We start from the raw sequence: 18120 nt of genomic DNA on the forward strand, positions 1-18120 counted from the left end.
GAAATGAGTCTAAAAAAGAATGAGAAACATCTCTGAATCTTCTTAGATGCTTCTCAACAATTAGTTATATTTTTTTTCAACCACGCATACTTATTGGTTTACAAAACTTTATGCTTTCTAGAACCAAACAATCATTCAAAACTTTTCAGATAAGAACTATGTCTATGAATATTAAGCACTATGATTATCTCGTCATCGGGGGTGGCTCAGGAGGTGTTGCCTCCGCAAGAAGAGCTGCATCCTATGGTGCTAAGACTTTGTTGATTGAAGCCAAGGCCCTAGGTGGCACCTGTGTTAACGTTGGTTGTGTCCCCAAGAAGGTCATGTGGTATGCTTCTGACCTGGCTACCAGAGTTTCCCATGCAAAGGAGTATGGATTATACCAGGATCTTCCATTAGATAAGGAGCATTTGACTTTTAATTGGCCCGAATTCAAGCAAAAAAGGGATGCGTATGTTCATAGACTAAATGGTATATATCAAAAGAATTTAGACAAAGAGAAAGTGGATGTTGTATTCGGGTGGGCTAGGTTTAATAAGGATGGTAAGGTCGAAGTGCAAAAAAGGGACAATACCACTGAAGTTTATTCGGCTGATCACATTCTAGTTGCTACTGGTGGTAAGGCAATTTTCCCTGAAAACATTCCCGGTTTCGATTTAGGTACGGATTCAGATGGGTTTTTCAGATTAGAAAAACAACCCAAGAAAATAGTTGTTGTTGGTGCTGGTTATATCGGTATTGAGTTAGCAGGTGTTTTTAATGGGCTAGGGTCCGAAACGCATCTAGTTATTAGAGGCGAAACTGTCTTGAGAAAATTCGATGAATGTATTCAGAATACTATTACTGACCATTACGTGAACGAAGGTATCCACGTTCATAAACTGTCCAAAATTGTCAAAGTGGAAAAAAATGAAGTAACCAACAAATTAAAAATACATATGAATGACTCAAAGTCTATTGACGATGTTGACGAATTGATTTGGACAATTGGACGTAAATCCCATTTAGGTATGGGTTCAGAAAATGTAGGTATTAAGCTTAACTCTCACGATCAGATTATTGCTGATGAATATCAAAATACCAATATTCCTAACATTTATTCCTTAGGCGATGTTGTGGGTAAAGTTGAATTGACACCTGTTGCTATTGCAGCAGGTAGAAAACTGTCTAATAGATTGTTTGGTCCAGAGAAATTCCGCAACGATAAACTTGATTATAAAAATGTTCCCAGTGTAATTTTCTCACATCCAGAAGCAGGCTCCATTGGTATATCTGAAAAGGAAGCTATTGAAAAGTACGGTAAGGAGAATATAAAAGTCTACAATTCTAAATTTACCGCCATGTATTACGCTATGTTGAGTGAAAAATCACCTACAAGATATAAAATTGTTTGTGCGGGACCAGATGAAAAGATTGTCGGGCTGCATATTGTGGGTGATTCCTCTGCAGAAATCTTGCAAGGGTTTGGTGTTGCTATAAAGATGGGTGCTACCAAGGCTGATTTCGATAATTGTGTTGCTATTCATCCTACTAGCGCGGAAGAATTGGTTACTATGAGATGAGACAATTAAATTGGACAATCGATCTGGTGCTGCTATATAGAACTTTCATACACTTGTAAATAATCCTATATAGCTTATCGAAGCACGTGTCAAATCTATCGCTTCTATTTCAAGAGGTGTCTTTCTAAAAGTGATGTTTAATAACATTCCGCGACGTGATGAACGAGCTTGCTCATAATTCATTTCAACTCCCTTTTACAATACATATGATTATTTTTCTTTTTGTTTACTATATAAAAAATAGAGTTATTTGATTTTAAGCTTAGAAATACACAAAATACAGAATAAGAAAGAAGTTTTTGAACAAGGTTCTAATTTTCACTGCTTTCTAAATTTAAGCCTTCAAAGAAGAAGCTCTTCTCTTTCTGATTTCAGCCTTTTCAGCTTTTCTTTCAGACAATCTCTTAGCCAACAATTGAGCGTATTCAGCAGCAGCTTCTCTTTGAGCTTGAGCATTTCTGACCTTCAAAGCTCTTTGGTGTCTCTTTCTTTGCAATCTTTGAGGAGTGACCAATCTTTGGATCTTTGGAGCCTTGGTGTAAGTCTTTTCACCCTTGGTAACTTCTCTTCTGATAACGAAATCACGAACGTCATCTTCCTTGGACAAACCGAAGAACTTTCTAATGTTGTTAGCTCTCTTTGGACCCAATCTCTTTGGAACAGTGGTGTCAGTTAGACCTTCCAATTCTTGCTCACCCTTCTTGATAATGACCAAAGCCAAAACAGCCAAATCTGGGCCAACAATGGCACCTCTGACGGACTTTCTCTTTCTTTCACCGTCACGTCTTGGTCTGTAACAAGAAACGTTCTTGGTTAGTAGCAACTTGATTCTAGTTGGCAACAAAACACCTTGTTTCATTGGGAAACCTTGTTTGTCGTTACCACCGGAAATCTTGAAGACGTAACCCTTGAATTCGTCGCCAACAGCTTCACCATCGACTTCTTGACCAATTCTCTTGTCAAAGAAAACACGGATACGGTGCTCATCATCAATTTCGAAGGTCTTTTGAGACCCGTTAACTGGGTAAGAAATGTTCAACTATATTAATTTCAACAGAATATTTAGAATTATGTTAGTAAACCATTGAAAAATGAATGATGGATAAGTGAAACTTTGTCATGCTGGATAATAAATAAGCAGCTACCGGGTTAACCTATTTCCCATGGAACTATTTCTGGTTTGGGGGATATGAGCTTTTCAGTTTGATGATTTGCGATAACCCAGATCCGTAGTTGTGCTCTTTGTTCAAGAACGATGTTGCTTAAAGAATCAATTGGCGTATTGTAGTCTTTCTACACTGCTTATTTGCATAAATACTGGTCGCAATAAGACCTTAAGATGTTCAATTTTCGTTATATTTCTTTTCCGTTTCGTATTATTATTCCACAAATAAAGTTTCTCTATTGATCCGTCATGGTGTCATTATAAATCATACCTTCATGATGTATAGTCTGTCTTCACTCTTTTGTCAGTAACCTTAAGCAAAAATAAAAAACTATTAACTACTATTGACAACTACATTTGCTAATACTATACATGAAATTTCAAGAAAATTGCAATATCTTGAGGTTCCTAGACGTAGATACTGGACTCACCTAGGAGACAGCTAGTTAGTGGCATTCCTCCGACGCCTGCAAGGGGAGACACTTTCCAGCTGGAAATGAAAGATGGACTTGGAACGGCGCCACTGACCGGGGGGGCTAGGGAGAGTTCCAAGCAGCTCCCTGCCTACGCATCCGCTGGTGTCCAATACGACTTCCGACGATGATCCCGTAAGCTGTTTTTTATTTGATATGTCCGAATATCGGTAAATACTTCGCGCAGAATTCATTTCCACAAACTGTTGCAAAAACAATACAATGTATGGGTCCAACAAAGGGTAGTGAATGTACGGATGTATAACATAAAGAAGAACCTACTTTTTTATCTTTCGCTGTTTTATGTCGATACTTACTAACACCAAGAGACAAATATGGCCAGTGGACAGTGTAAAAAAAATAACTGCCAATGCAATAAACGTTTTTAGATATTTTCTTCTTCTTGGGCGCTTATTACGTAAATATGTGTATCAATACTTAAGTAAATGAAAAGGGAAGGAAAGTGATTATTTTGTAAAAAGAAATTTCTTATGCTTGTGATATTAGTGCAAATCAATGAGTTCGTTCAAATTTTGCTTGAGTTCTTCTCTCCTGAGATGTCAGTTGAAAAATTGAAGAATTTCGTACCCAGTGGTGTTTGAGCAGTATTAATGTAGGGAGTTAACCCAGTATTCCCATTATATGCGGCAGCAGCAGCATCATATGTGTTCGAGTTGGGGTGGTTATTCGTGTCACCGTTATTGGCATGTTCCAAAATAGCCGGTCCATTTACAGATCTATCTTCATTGTTATTGTAATAATTGTTATTGCTGTTGCTACTTTTGTTGCTGCTGTTGTTGTTATTATTGTTATTGTTTGGGGCTGGTTGTCCGGGAGGAAAGGCACCAGTGGCGGTTGTATTTCCGGCTTTGGCGCTGCCAGGCCCCACTGCCCAGTCTGGGAACATTGAAATTGACGAAACATTTGGAGAATTACTCATTAAATCATGAACGAACTTTGATGGTAGTGAACCAGTGGGAGGGCCATTGCTAGTCTCAGGGCCGGAAAAAGTTGGAGGACGCCCCGTGAAAGTTGAGGTTAGTGGTACAGTCTGGGTCTGCTTTTTAAAGGACATTTGTTGGTACTGTTGAGCTTGTCTTTGAGCTAGAAAAGATGATGCATTTTGTTGAAAAGGTCCGCCAGGAATATTTGATGGTTGCAAAGGGGTGGCAATATACGGCTGTGTCGCTGAAAACAGAGGAGAAGAGCCATTTCCGAATGAATATGGATGATGCTGATTGCTGCTATTGTTATTGGGACTGTTAGATGAGTTCGTATTTGGCAATTTTATCACCACTCTACCATTATTGCCCTTTTGAAGAGTCATGGAACCTGAGCCAGAGGCCGATAGGGGGGAAACTTTGCCAGATCGACTTGTTTTATTTTCATTAATGATCTGAGAAGATCCCATACTATTCCCGTTTGCTGATGTGGATGAGGCAGAGGAGGGTTCACTTGGAATGGCAGAATTACTTGTAAAATTGTTGTTAGGGATTCTCACACGAAGCACTGGTCTCGCGGACAATTTCCTTCTGGCTTTAACAGTTTGTTGAATGGAGTCTCCTAAAGAATTAGGTGATGACTGAATGTGAGTACTGTTGTCATTGCTATTACTATTACTGTTGTCAAGCTTCAGTTCCTGCTTTGGAGTTCTGGAAGTTGCACTACTGAACGGCTTACTAAATTTATTTGGTGAAACAGAGATGGGCGGAGGACGAGCACTAAATGAGGAGCCCTGAAAACCTGGCAATTTTGGAAAATCTACAGTGGAGGGAGAAGATGAACTAGATGAAGGTTGGTTGAGATTGTACATGTTGCTATGGTATGGTCTCGGTATATTCTGCTGCTGCTGCTGCTGCTGCTGTTGATGTTGTTGCAAAATTCTATTTTTCATTTGTAAAGGATCCGGTTTCAGTCTTTTCAAGCGCTGTAGGGGTGGCAATGCATTCTCATGGTGATTTTTACTATGATTATTACCATCTATTTTTGAAATGAGTGCCGTCGGAGATAACAGTTTCAACTGCGTAGTCGATATTTCTCTATTAAAAGTTTTTTTATTTATGCTCATATTTGTATCTCTTTCGAAATTGACTTGATTGTCTGGTTCCTTATCACTGTTCTCATCATTATTTTCTATATGGTTCATTACCGTAGGGTTCGATGTAGAAGCTTTATTCGTTGTTGATGTTCTCAGTAGTTCTTGGTTTATGTTCACAGATGCACTTTTGTGGAAGTCTCCATAATCGGAGGGGTCTTTCGTCTCGTGAAGTAAGTTTTTGTCATTCTGGTAATGGTCAATTAAATCGTTTGTATCCACAGAAGAAAACTCATAAAATGTATTATTGGATCCCAGTATAATGACCGCTATGTCTACCTGGCAAAGAACAGATAATTCATGGGCTTTCTTAAAAAGACCCGCTTTACGTTTTATAAACGTAACAGCTCTATTTCTATCGTCAGAAATTCTCTGAATTTCGATTTTCCGTCTACCCATTCAGTATATATAAGTAGTCCTATAGTATATGATGTTGCGCACTTAAATATTTAAGTTTTTTTTCCACGCTTCAGCCTTTGTTTGTTCCGGAGATATCAACCACACAACGTAATAGAAACCTTGAAAAAAATAATAATCTTACTAGTTTAGCTTTCAATTGCTTTTAGTAAGTCAAAGAGTTTGTTAGGAACAATAGGTAGATTTATGTTAAAATCAGCTTCCTGAATAGTTCAGAAAAGGCTCGGCTCTTGGTTACTTTCTTTTGACTCGTCTTTGACTGGTTTTACTTCAAAGAAAGATCAGCTGTTTCTATAATTAGCTTTCCATCTCTTCCATTTTATTTTTATCTGTAATCTCAAAGTAAATTTTCTTTCTCTTTCAAGGCTTGGCACTCATTACCCGGCGATTACAGCGCGGCGCCGTCGAGAGAGCTCAAAGATGATAAGAAGAGGTGAGTATTAGTATACGATAGATTGGCAGCTGTGCCATTGCTGTTGTGATCATTGCCTCCATGAGAGCAATTTCTACATTTAATAAGCGATAACCCTCTTAAATCACGCTCTTCGAGGGCGTTGCTTCGCTTCGATAAAAAAATGCGGTTTGTGCAGTGAACGGAGTGGAAAATAGGTGCTTCTTATCGTATACTGTGTTATGCGATTGTTCTTGCGGAAAATGAAGTTTATATAGCCTTGCGTCAGTTACGCTTTAGTATATAAGACAAGATAATAAAGTGTATATCAAAACGGCTTGGTAATCTGTGACCTGATTTTTATTAAGAACGAACTCGAGTGAGAAAGATGGTTTTAGCCAAGCAGGTAAGACTGGGCAATTCGGGCCTCAAAATATCACCAATAGTGATAGGATGTATGTCATACGGTTCCAAGAAATGGGCGGACTGGGTCATTGAAGACAAGGCTCGGATTTTTAAGATCTTGAAACACTGTTACGATAACGGTCTGCGTACTTTTGATACGGCGGATTTCTATTCTAATGGGTTGAGTGAGAGAATAATTAAGGAATTCCTGGAGCTTTACAACATCAAGAGGGAAACAGTAGTCATTATGACCAAAATATTCTTGCCTGTCGATGAAACGCTTGAATTGCATCACAATTTCACCATGAATGAAGTCCAAGAATTGGATCTAACCAACCAAAGAGGATTATCCAGAAAGCATATAATTGCTGGTGTGAAGAACTCTGTGGAAAGATTGGGCACTTACATAGATCTTTTGCAAATCCATAGATTAGATCAGGATACGCCAATGAAAGAGATTATGAAAGCGTTGAATGACGTTGTAGAGGCTGGCCATGTCAGATACATTGGGGCCTCGAGCATGCTGGCAACTGAATTCGCAGAATTGCAGTTCATAGCAGACAAGTACGGCTGGTTTCAGTTCATTTCTTCGCAGTCTTACTACAACTTACTTAATCGTGAGGATGAACGCGAATTAATTCCTTTTGCCAAAAGACACAATATTGGTCTACTTCCATGGTCTCCTAATGCAAGAGGTATCTTAACACGTCCTCTAGGCCAGAACACAGACAGGATTAAGAGTGATCCAACTTTTAAATCATTACAATTGGATTCTCTTGAAGAAGACCAAATGGAAATTATCAACCGTGTAGAAAAATTGTCAAAGGACAAAAATGTGTCGATGGCCATGATCTCCGTTGCTTGGGTTCTACACAAGGGTTGTCACCCCATCGTGGGCCTGAACTCTACATCAAGAGTGGACGAAGTAATTGCTGCACTACAAATTACTCTAACAGAGAAGGAAATCGAGTACCTTGAAGAGCCCTATAGACCCAAGAGTCAAAGACGTTAAAGAAGAAATTTTTAAGAAGTTCATATATAGGTAGTAGACTAAATAATATGAATCATTGTTAAAATTATCCACTGAGCGATCTGTGCCAGCAATATTAGCCATCCGGCTCATAATATGTTTTGTCCCTTTTTTAAATCCCTCGTTCCCGGGAAGTGGCATAATATGACCGATAGCGTGCGCCAACTTGCAGAATCAGGGGATTAGATTTCCTGAAAGTAACTTAACTATCAGTTCCTTTTTATAGTGCTATAATGACAGGTGTGCCTTTTCTATCTCGCTCGATTTCTTTCTATTGCCTATTTCTATATTGTATATTTGTTAGTAGTGAAACAAGTAAGACATAACTATCTGATTTATCTACACTGCCCACCATTTTCTAGTTCAAGAATTCTAGCAAATAGATATATCACATAAGCTGGTGAACTTCAGAACAAAAAAAGAAAAAACACATGCTATTCAGCTGGCCTTACCCAGATGCTCCAATTGAAGGTTATTGGGGCAAACCTACCTCTCTGATCGACTGGTGTGAGGAAAATTATGTTGTATCCCCCTATATTGCAGAATGGTCAAATACTATAACTAACAGTATATTCTTAATGACTGCCTTCTATTCTACATACAGCGCTTGGCGCAATAAATTGGAAACAAGATACGTATTGATAGGAATGGGTTTTTCGTTAGTTGGTATTGGTTCGTGGCTATTTCATATGACTTTACAATACCGTTACCAACTATTGGACGAATTGCCAATGCTTTATGCAACTATCATTCCTTCGTGGAGTATTTTTGCAGAAACTCAAGAAATCTTGATTAGGGATGAGAAGAAAAGAAAGGAAAGCTCATTTAGAATTCAAATGGTTATTTCCTTTATCATGTGTGGTATAGTCACTGCATTGACCTGGATTTACGTTGTCGTGCAAAAACCTGCGATTTTCCAGGTTCTTTATGGTATTTTGACCCTTATGGTGGTGTTTCTGTCTGGATGGCTAACGTATAACCATGTCCATGACCCAGTTGCAAAGAAGAATCTTTTCATTACTATGGTTATGGGCATGGTGCCCTTTGCTATTGGGTTCATTTGTTGGCAATTAGACATTCACTTGTGTTCTTTCTGGATCTATATCAGAAGAACATATTTGGCTTTACCAATGGGTGTGTTTCTGGAGCTGCATGCTTGGTGGCATCTTTTGACCGGTACTGGTGTCTACATCTTTGTCGTTTATTTGCAATATTTAAGGATTTTAACTCATGGAAATCCGGATGACTTTATATTCATATGGAGATGGAGGTTCTTCCCTGAGTTGGTGAGAAAGGGTTTACCGATTGGTACCTCTTATTCTATGGAGTATCTGGGACCAACTGTAAATGCACAAGCAGATAACGAATCCAAAAAGAACAACTAAGAAATGATCTTGAAAAAATTTATGTATACGTATGTGTGTCTATATGTATATAAGATTGTGCACGTGCAATTAGTCCATTGTGTATATTTGTATATAGTTACGTGATTAACTTTGTTGCCCTATTTTGTCTCTTCTTTTTTATTCATTGATTGAACTGATCAAAGTTTATGTTTCTCTCACCGGAGATACTTTTCTTTCGGAAAACATACGGAATGTTTGCTTCCAGTATAAATACATACATACTTAAATAATATTCAACAATGGCCTGGAACTTAGGGCAATGGCAGGTAAAAGCTTCACCTGCTCTTAAATTTTCTTCGACATGTACGGACCATCTAGTTCATAGCCCAACTTACCATAGTAGTTTCTTACACCAACACCAGAAATAACGGAGATTTTCTCTGAACCATGCTCTTCTTTAGAAATCCTTTCTGCTTCTTCCATTAATAGGGTCCCAAACCCTTGATGCTGGAACTTACGTGGGTCTCTTGAGTGAAGGGGGACCACAGAACCATAAACATGCAGTTCTCTAACAATTGAAGTACGTTGAGCGGTGAACTCTTTCCTATAAGTATATTTCTTGGAAGCTTTTCTTAATCTAAGCAAACCAATTAGTATATCTTTTTTTGGATCTTCGTATGATAAAAAGGTTTCCCAACCACCATTTGCGTAGTAATCTCTTCTAATTAGTTCTACTTGGTCTGGTTGAACTTTATGATGCACTTCCTGTATACCTACTTCCCTAGTACGAACATCTCTACAAGTTGTACCCAAATCCTTCATTCTAGCTAATGCCAGTTCTCTCAAATTGCCGTTATCGACACCTGAAGTAACTAGAGGCATCGGAATATCTCTTTGCACACGGTATATTCTGGTCCATGGGGGTACTAATGCGAGAATTCTGGCAACTAAATCCACTAAAGCGTTGGCACTGTACGACTTATACCTTCCCGTTTTCCAAAGTTCATATAGACCTGTACCTCTGATCACTAGTGTTGGATAAATTTTCAACCCATCGGTTCTGAAGTCTGGATTCTCAAAGTACTCTTTAAACTGCTCAATATCTCTCTCCATTCCAACATTTGGTAAATCTGGCATCATGTGAGAAACAACTTTATAACCAGCATCTTTAGACACAGCAAAAGTTTCACAAACAGATCTAACAGTGTGCCCTCTATTAGTATCACGAGCAACGTCTTCATACAAAGACTGAACACCAATTTCCAGTCTGGTACATCCATATTTTAACATGTCATCTAAATGTGTTTGCGTACAATAATCAGGTCTAGTTTCAATAGTTATACCAACACATTTTGTTAAACTTTGTTGCGAATAAAGGATAGCTTCATCGATATTATTACCGTTGAACCCAGAAAGTGCATTGTGCAATTTGACAATGAATTCTTCACGATATTCTTTTGGTAATGACATAAATGTACCTCCCATAAGAACATACTCCACTTTATCAATAGAATGACCTAACTGTTTTAGTTGTTCTACTCTACCACGCGCTTGTTCATAAGGATCATAACGAGCTCTGATGGCCCTCATTGAAGTTGGTTCATAGCCTGTATAAGATTGCGTAGAATATTCGAAATCCGAATCTGGACCTCCCGGGCAATAAACGCAAATATTACCTGTGTACGCGATGTGGGGACAACGATGTGGCTTACACATAACAGCTACAACTGCAATACCTGACGCTGTTCTAACTGGCTTAGCCTTCAATTTAGGCAATAAGTATTTTTTATATTGATCTGGTATAGAATTAATAATATCGGTTAACCTTGGTTGTTGTTTTAGTTTGTATTTTTTTGAGTATTTAGTAATCAAGCCATTCAAATTAATCTCTCTCGTTGTTCCTGAGGTCAAGGAATCTGTTAACTCTAGTGTAATATCAGCACAACATTGTATGAATCTTTCCTTTTCAGGAGCTAACTTCTTCTTATTGGTTTTCGGACCCTTTCCATGACGAGCCATCTTCTCAGACTGTTCTAAGATAGTACTTTATTTTTTTAAGTATCTTATATTCACTTGAATCCTCACACTTAGTTGTTTGAGATGAGCTAACTATTTTTCAATTTTTCTGACCGTTTTTTTTTCATGAAAAAGCCAGTAACAGTTAATAGAGAAAGAGGAAAAGATTGAAAAATTATAGAATCATCAGACAGATAAACACGACGAGCGCAACAATAGTTTTGAAGACCTGACATTCATTCGAGATCGAAGTTGTCTTCTCTGGAGTTTTGCACCTTTGCTTGCTATCGCACCTATGTATACTTCATTATGGAATATTTTCACACCGTTATAAGTGATAACGTCAATCTGATCTATGGTTTCGAATGTCAAGCGACGGTACAAGTGGCATTTTTCATTGTAAACTTACGAGCAGAAGAAACATATACGGAGGGTGTTAATAAGAAGAGTGCCCAGGTTTTTTTGTTGTTGTTCGATATTTGCAGTTTCTCCTGTTCAAGAACTTGAGAGCAATCGTTAACGACGTTCCTTTTCCTTAGTGGTAACTAACTGATCGTAATCAGGGAAAACGTTGTGCTTACCATTTTGTATAGCTTTCATTAAATAACGTGTTAAGAATGACATCTGAAGCCAAGAAAAGAAAAAATCAAAAGAAGAAGCTAAGGCAAAGACAAAAGAAAGCTGCCGAAAAAGCCGCCAGTCACAATGAACAACCACTTGAATCGCCAGAAAGTACGATTAGCATCAGTTTCAACAATAACTCGTTGAGTAGAACAGAATCTGATATCACTCCAGAGTCCGACGCTCTCCCCGTCTCATCATCTACCAACATCTCTTCAGGTAATGACATACAACTACAAGCACCTGATACTCAAGAGTTTCATAACGAACTTTGTAACGAATCTAGCCAACATGATATCGTGGCGGACAGAAGCGATTTTTCGAAAAACTTAATGATTGAAAATAACTCCTTTAGCCTCCAAACAAAATTAAATGGATCTCAAGAAGACGGTAAAACTGCCTCTGATATTCCTTCTAGTGAACCATCACCCAATGCAATCACTGTGGAACCCAACGATAATAACGAAAATGCCCGAAAAGCTGCTGCTATATTCGCTGTTAACGAGGATGTTTCCAGTGATAAAGAGTGTGGAAATTATGACAGTGTAATAATATCATCAAATGATGGTACCAATTCTCACAATAACCATCCTCTCTCTTCCAGTGGCAGTCTCCTTTCTCCGGAATTACCTTCTGATGATGCATCAAGTTACAACATCTCCTTAGGTACAACGGATGATGACAAAAGTGACGGCTGCCATTACAATGATAAGAATATAAATTTAAATTTAGGTAATGCGTCTTCCCAAGAACATTCAAGGAAAGAAAGTGCGCCATTGAAAATGGAAACACAAGAACCAACTGAAGAGAGAATGCAAAACATGGCTCACAAAGAAAATACTAACGACTTATATGTATCTGATACGGAGGCATCCGTAAATGTAATGAAATGCTCCGATGATGATGCTTCTAAACTTTTTCAAGATGACAACAGTAATCAAAAACTTCCATGGGAGGAAGATGCAGAAAGACCACTTTTTAACGAGAGCATAGACGAATCTGAAGAGCTAGCAGCAGAACTAGAACAAAGTAATGAATTTTATACAGGAAAAGAAAATGCAAACAATTTCGACAGTTCTATGGTTAGTGCCGACCGGAAGTCAAGTTCTGAAGAGAACCTAGAAGAAATCTCTCAAGAACACAACAAACAGGAAATTGACGGTCATGCTGGGAAGAATATCGAGACTGAAAACTTTACAGAGAAAAAGGACATCAAATCGCCATCATCTGCTGAAGTTGGTATTCTAGAAACCGGTAATGATATTCAAGATGAAACTGATAGTTTGTTTGCACAGGATAGCGAAGAATTAGGCGAAGCCTTACCCTGGGAATCCGGTGGCAAAAATGCTGATGTAACAAGTGAAAGTAAAAAAAGCGATGAAGATCTGTTTGCTGCTGATGAAAACAATGAAAAGCTTCCTTGGGAAATTTCTGAGGACCAAACCTCATCGGGAAACACCAAAAACAGTACACAAACAAGTACTGAGAAAGTTGCTGAGCAGAAATTTTCATTTTTAGAGGACGACGACGATCTTTTGGATGATGACAGCTTTTTGGCATCTTCTGAGGAAGAAGAAGCAACCATTGATACTAATACTACAGAGATTTTGAGTTCAAAACCAGTTGAAGAAAAGAAGGCCTCGAGGTATGAACCTGTAGTCGAACATAAGACAAGAATGCATCAAGAACAAGCTCAATTCACTAATACTGCTGGGATTGTTACACCACAGCAGTTCCACGGTTTGGCTAAGAATGCATCAAATGTGGCTAGTCAACAGGTTAATGTGCCAAGTACGGTGGGTCCTAAGCCTCCCGTTATTAAGGACAGTAATTCTATTATTAAAATCAATGAGGAGAAGAAAAAATCAGATGCTTATGATTTCCCATTAGAAATTATTTCTGAAAGTTCTAAGAAGGGACACGCAAAGCCAGTTGCTGTCCCAACCCAAAGATTTGGTTCAGGGAACTCTTTCAGTTCTTTGGAAAAACCAATTCCGCAGAGCAGAAAAGGATCTAGCAATTCAAATAGACCACCTGTTGTCCCATTGGGGGCACAGATGTCCCGGCCTTCCAGAACTAACTCAACTGTCTCGCAGACACCTCTTAATTACGCTTTTCCCAATCCATATAAAATTCAGCAACCACAACAGTCTTCTATTCAACAAGGTATACCTTTATTAAATGCAAACATACCGCCACCAACCTTACAATTAGATACAAATTCTTCTGCTCCTCCAATCCGTGCAAGAGGAATCAGCAATGCCTCCGTAGGAAGTACAACATCTTTTGGTGCTAGACGTCCAACACAATATGGTATTAATAATGGGCAGTCTCCGGTTTCACCATATGGACATCCCACTATAAATTTGCCAACAGCAAACAAGTATGCACCAATTTCACCCACGGTACAACAGGGACAGTATCCGTCAATTTCACAGAATCTTGCTGCTCCAGTCGTAAATAATCACAATTTCGTTAAGACCCATAGAGGCCATACAAGCTCTATTAGTTCGTATACACCAAACCAGAATGAACATGCATCTAGATATGCACCCAATAACCAACAGTCTTATCAAGTACCACAAGCCTCACAACCTGTTCCTCCTACGGCTGCACATTCAAACTTTCAAACCCAGCTTCGAAATTCCTATGTAGCGCCTATGGTACCTAGTGGTCAAATTGCAGCAAGTATTCAACCTCATATGAACATTCAAGCACCTGTAGATGTTTTACCTTTAATGCCCGTACAAAATTCTACAAACTTACAACCCCGTGCAATCAACGTAGTACCTGCAAATTCTCTCCCCCTTGCAAATGCACCACTATCTGGGAACATTTTTCCAGAAAGTGTTTCGCAACAAAGTGCCAATAGCGTTGCACCATTGCAACGGAAAAAACACTCTATGCAACTAGACAACGGGGCTTTACTAAATCGTCAGTTTCCAATCTTCCATTGGAGTTCTTCTAATAAGGTTGTATATACGGTTCCATCCATCCCTGATCAATCGCATTACATGATTTCATCTAACCTTGTACAGGATATTAGGGTGGTGTCAGTTGATCAGATAATCAAACCAAACGATATGCTAAAAAGCTTCCCGGGTCCTTTGAGTAGTGCCAAATTAAAGAAAAAAGATTTAATCAAATGGATGGAAACAACAATCAAGGCAATATCCGCAAATGATTCATCTGCTGATATGACTATATGGAAACTATTAGAAATGAAACTTTCGGATAAAATTAGTTGGGAAAATATTTCAAAGCTATTATACAATTCTGATGAGCTTTTGATGTATTTATCCCAACCTTTCCCAAACACTGAAATAATCCCAAATGCCTATAGACTGGATATAAACTGCCAAATGAGAATTTTGGCATTCTTGCAAACGGGAAATCACGATGAAGCTCTTCGTTTGGCTTTGGGCAGAAGGGATTATGCCATCGCGTTATTGATTGGAAGTTTGATGGGTAAGGACAAATGGTCAGAGGTAATCCAAGAATATTTATACGAAGAGTTTACGGCGGGACCAAACGATCAAAAGGTATTGGCGAATTTTCTCTTCCTTATCTTTCAAGTATTCGTTGGTAACTCCAAAATGACTTTAAAGAATTTCTATTCCAATGAAGAGGCTAGTCAATGGGCACTGACAAATTGGAAGAGCATCGTTGCAGCTGTTCTCATTAATATCCCAGAAAATGTTGAGGAACCACTATCTATACCACCTGTTGTACTCGAATTTTTGATAGAGTTTGGTATCTTTCTCACCAAAAAGGGTTTAACAGTGGCAGCCAGTACATTGTTTATCATCGGCAATGTACCACTTTCTAATGAGCCAGTAATGGCAGATTCAGATGTTATATTTGAAAGTATTGGAAACGTAAATACCTTTGAAGGCGTTTTATGGGGTGAAATCTACGAGTATATTTTCTCATGTGACTCTAAATTCAAAGTATTTCCATCTATTTTGCCACAAAAAGTATTTCATGCGTCTCTTTTACAGGAGCAGGGTTTGACAAATCTAGCTACAAAGTATACCGATTACCTTGGCTCCTCAATTAGAAAACTGCCCAGAAAAAACGCTTTAACGATAAACCTGACTCGCGAATTAAGTGAGGTGGTTACTAGACTTTCCGAGTCCAATACAGGGTGGCTTGCAAAACCTAAACTAAGCAGCGTTTGGGGTCAGCTAGATAAATCCTTCAATAAGTATATTGGTGGGGATGATGTTGATGCACTCAGTAAAAAAAATGAAAAGAAGAAAGTTTTTGATGGATTCACGCCAGGATCTTCTGCCAATTCATCAACCGTAGACCTTACTCAAACATTTACACCTTTCCAAGCTCAAGTCACTTCGCAGAGCTATGTAGACACGACAGCTCTTTTGCATAACACTCACAACGCACCAATAAACAGTGTGCTGCATTCAAAGCCTTCTCATGTGTCCAAAAACTTGGCTGAAGCAAGTTTACCGTATACTCATAGGGTTGGTGATAGTTTACAAGGGTCTCCTCAGCGTATTCAGAATACACAGTACGCCACCGTTGATCCTCAAATGACTTCTTTGAGAAGGGTTAGAACAGATCAACATGCAAGCGAGATGACTTCAAAGAGTCAGCAAAAACTAGACAAAAAACCTACGCCTCATGCTCCTCAGTCTGGACAAAACTATAGCATCCCAATGGAAAAATCAAACTCAAATGCACCATCTCTATTTGCTGACTTTACAGCTCCGCCTAAATTCGGAAGAATGCCTTCTAATTACATGTCTAGTCCCGATTTAGTTAGAAGGGAGTCCATCATATCTACAGGATCTGATTTTCTCCCTCCTCCTAAAGTTGGAGGATTTATGAAAACAAACTCCTCACAAGGATCACTCATGTATTCACCAAGTGTGGAAGCTTTGCCTATCGATCCTATCGTTCCACCAGATCATGAGAAACGATACGATGTTTCTAGCAACAAACATCCCCAAGAGAGCACGCCCGAACAAGAGTTTCACATACCAGAATGCAATAACAATACAGACCAAAATACATTAAAAGACTTCGCAGAGGTTACAGGTGAAACAATGGATATTGAAGCATCAGGCCTTGATGATGAAAAGAGCACCAGTCCCATACAGATCAACAACCAGGCTACCTTCCCAGTAAGTCTTAACCAAGATGTAGTTGATGAAGGTCAACTAATACTTGAATCTGATGATGGTGTCCGGAATGCAGATGCATCGAAAATAGAAAAAAATCTTTCTGTGAATGAAAATGAAAAAAGTGGCGAGGAGCAGCCACAATGTGTTCCAAAATCAGTATCATCTGCATATCTACCATCAGCAGATGGCGTATCACTGAAAAACGAACCACCTGCTGAAAAGAAAAGTAATGTTTCAAAACCAGTACCATCGACATATTTACCATCTGCAGAAAATGCCTTAGCAGAAGATAAACAAATGTCCCAGAAGCAAGATATATCATTGAAAAGTAAACCAATTTCTCAGGAACAAAATATTTCAGTAAATATTCAAGCTACTGTAGCTACACCTATTGAGCAACACATACTAACCCAGAAACCAAAAAGTACTACCGCCAACAAAATGCATTATTCACCGTATATGCCTCAAACTGCTGCTGCGAGTGCAAATGGCGATGTACCAACTATTCTAGAAGCGCCACCTACTATATTTGCGGGAACTCCTCATGTTCAAACGTCCAGCCCGTCACCTTACTCTCCTTTATCCAATAAAACAAATGAAAGCACTTTCGAACCAATGGCCCAATCACATAGCAATAGTAATGCTTTAGAAAATAGATTCAATCCAATGAAGAAAGCGGAAGTTGTCGAGAAAGACACGTTTGAACCTACTATTAGAAAGGCTTCAACCAATCAGTACAGGGCTTTCAAACCGTTAGAATCTGATGCAGGAAAATACAATGATGTTATCGAGGAAGAATCCGATGAAGATGTTATGTCTGCTGATGAGGGGAAGAGCAGGAAGCAAGAAAGAAGGAAGGATGAGGATACAAAGAAGGAATCAAAATCTGGTAACAAGGATATTGATGACAAATCTAATGGTTGGTTTGGTTGGTTGAAGAAAGATACCGGTGACAAAAAAGTATATAAAGCCAAGTTAGGCCATAAGAATACACTATACTATGACGAAAAGTTGAAACGTTGGGTAAATAAGAATGCAACAGAAGAGGAAAAACAAAAAATTGTTGAAAGCTCAGCGCCACCACCTCCCCCAATCGTTAAACGTAAAGACGGTGGACCAAAGACAAAGCCTCGTTCAGGGCCCATCAATAATTCTCTACCTCCAATAAATTCTACCACAGTTGTCCCAAATAACCCAATCACTGGTGAACCTTTGCCAATTAAGTCATCACCTTCTGCAGGGCTCAATTTAGAGAATTCTCCTCCACCATCTTCCCCTACACCAAATATTTCTGGTGTAAATCTGACCGGTAAAAAGGCTAACGGTTTAGATGACTTATTGAATTTGGCAGGAGGGCCCAAACCAGCAAGCACGAGAAGGAAAAAGAAAATGACGAGAGGCTACATTAACGTAATGGATAATATACAGTGATTATAACCAATATAATCACGT

The 18120-nt window shown here is 38.8% G+C and overlaps 7 protein-coding genes across 7 annotated transcripts; 4 read left to right on the plus strand and 3 right to left on the minus strand.

Annotated features, from left to right (window-relative positions):
- Nucleotides 1-110: 110 nt before the first annotated feature.
- Nucleotides 111-1562, plus strand: GLR1 (glutathione-disulfide reductase GLR1; the record flags this gene model as incomplete). The annotated part of the gene is made up of 1 exon (XM_056226160.1): nt 111-1562. One exon carries the CDS (start codon nt 111-113, stop codon nt 1560-1562), a length of 1452 nt encoding a protein of 483 aa, XP_056079906.1.
- A 334-nt stretch (nt 1563-1896) lies between these two features.
- Nucleotides 1897-3004, minus strand: RPS6A (40S ribosomal protein eS6; the record flags this gene model as incomplete). The annotated part of the gene is made up of 2 exons (XM_056226161.1): nt 1897-2601; nt 2999-3004. 2 exons carry the CDS (start codon nt 3002-3004, stop codon nt 1897-1899), a joined length of 711 nt encoding a protein of 236 aa, XP_056079907.1.
- Nucleotides 3005-3726: 722 nt separating this feature from the next.
- On the minus strand, nt 3727-5694 carry RLM1 (Rlm1p; the record flags this gene model as incomplete). The annotated part of the gene is made up of 1 exon (XM_056226162.1): nt 3727-5694. One exon carries the CDS (start codon nt 5692-5694, stop codon nt 3727-3729), a length of 1968 nt encoding a protein of 655 aa, XP_056079908.1.
- Nucleotides 5695-6491: 797 nt separating this feature from the next.
- Nucleotides 6492-7520, plus strand: SMKI16G0910 (aldo-keto reductase superfamily protein; the record flags this gene model as incomplete). Its single annotated transcript, XM_056226163.1, has 1 exon — nt 6492-7520. One exon carries the CDS (start codon nt 6492-6494, stop codon nt 7518-7520), a length of 1029 nt encoding a protein of 342 aa, XP_056079909.1.
- Nucleotides 7521-7969: 449 nt separating this feature from the next.
- Nucleotides 7970-8923, plus strand: YDC1 (alkaline dihydroceramidase; the record flags this gene model as incomplete). Its single annotated transcript, XM_056226165.1, has 1 exon — nt 7970-8923. The coding sequence occupies one exon, from the start codon at nt 7970-7972 to the stop codon at nt 8921-8923; it is 954 nt and encodes a 317-aa protein (XP_056079910.1).
- A 306-nt stretch (nt 8924-9229) lies between these two features.
- ELP3 (Elongator subunit ELP3) lies at nt 9230-10903 on the minus strand (the record flags this gene model as incomplete). The annotated part of the gene is made up of 1 exon (XM_056226166.1): nt 9230-10903. The coding sequence occupies one exon, from the start codon at nt 10901-10903 to the stop codon at nt 9230-9232; it is 1674 nt and encodes a 557-aa protein (XP_056079911.1).
- Nucleotides 10904-11517: 614 nt separating this feature from the next.
- On the plus strand, nt 11518-18099 carry SEC16 (COPII coat assembly protein SEC16; the record flags this gene model as incomplete). The annotated part of the gene is made up of 1 exon (XM_056226167.1): nt 11518-18099. The coding sequence occupies one exon, from the start codon at nt 11518-11520 to the stop codon at nt 18097-18099; it is 6582 nt and encodes a 2193-aa protein (XP_056079912.1).
- Between the last annotated feature and the right edge of the window lie 21 nt (nt 18100-18120).

The sequence above is a fragment of the Saccharomyces mikatae genome (genome assembly GCF_947241705.1).
Source record: "Saccharomyces mikatae IFO 1815 strain IFO1815 genome assembly, chromosome: 16".
Classification (NCBI taxonomy): Eukaryota; Fungi; Ascomycota; class Saccharomycetes; order Saccharomycetales; family Saccharomycetaceae; genus Saccharomyces; species Saccharomyces mikatae.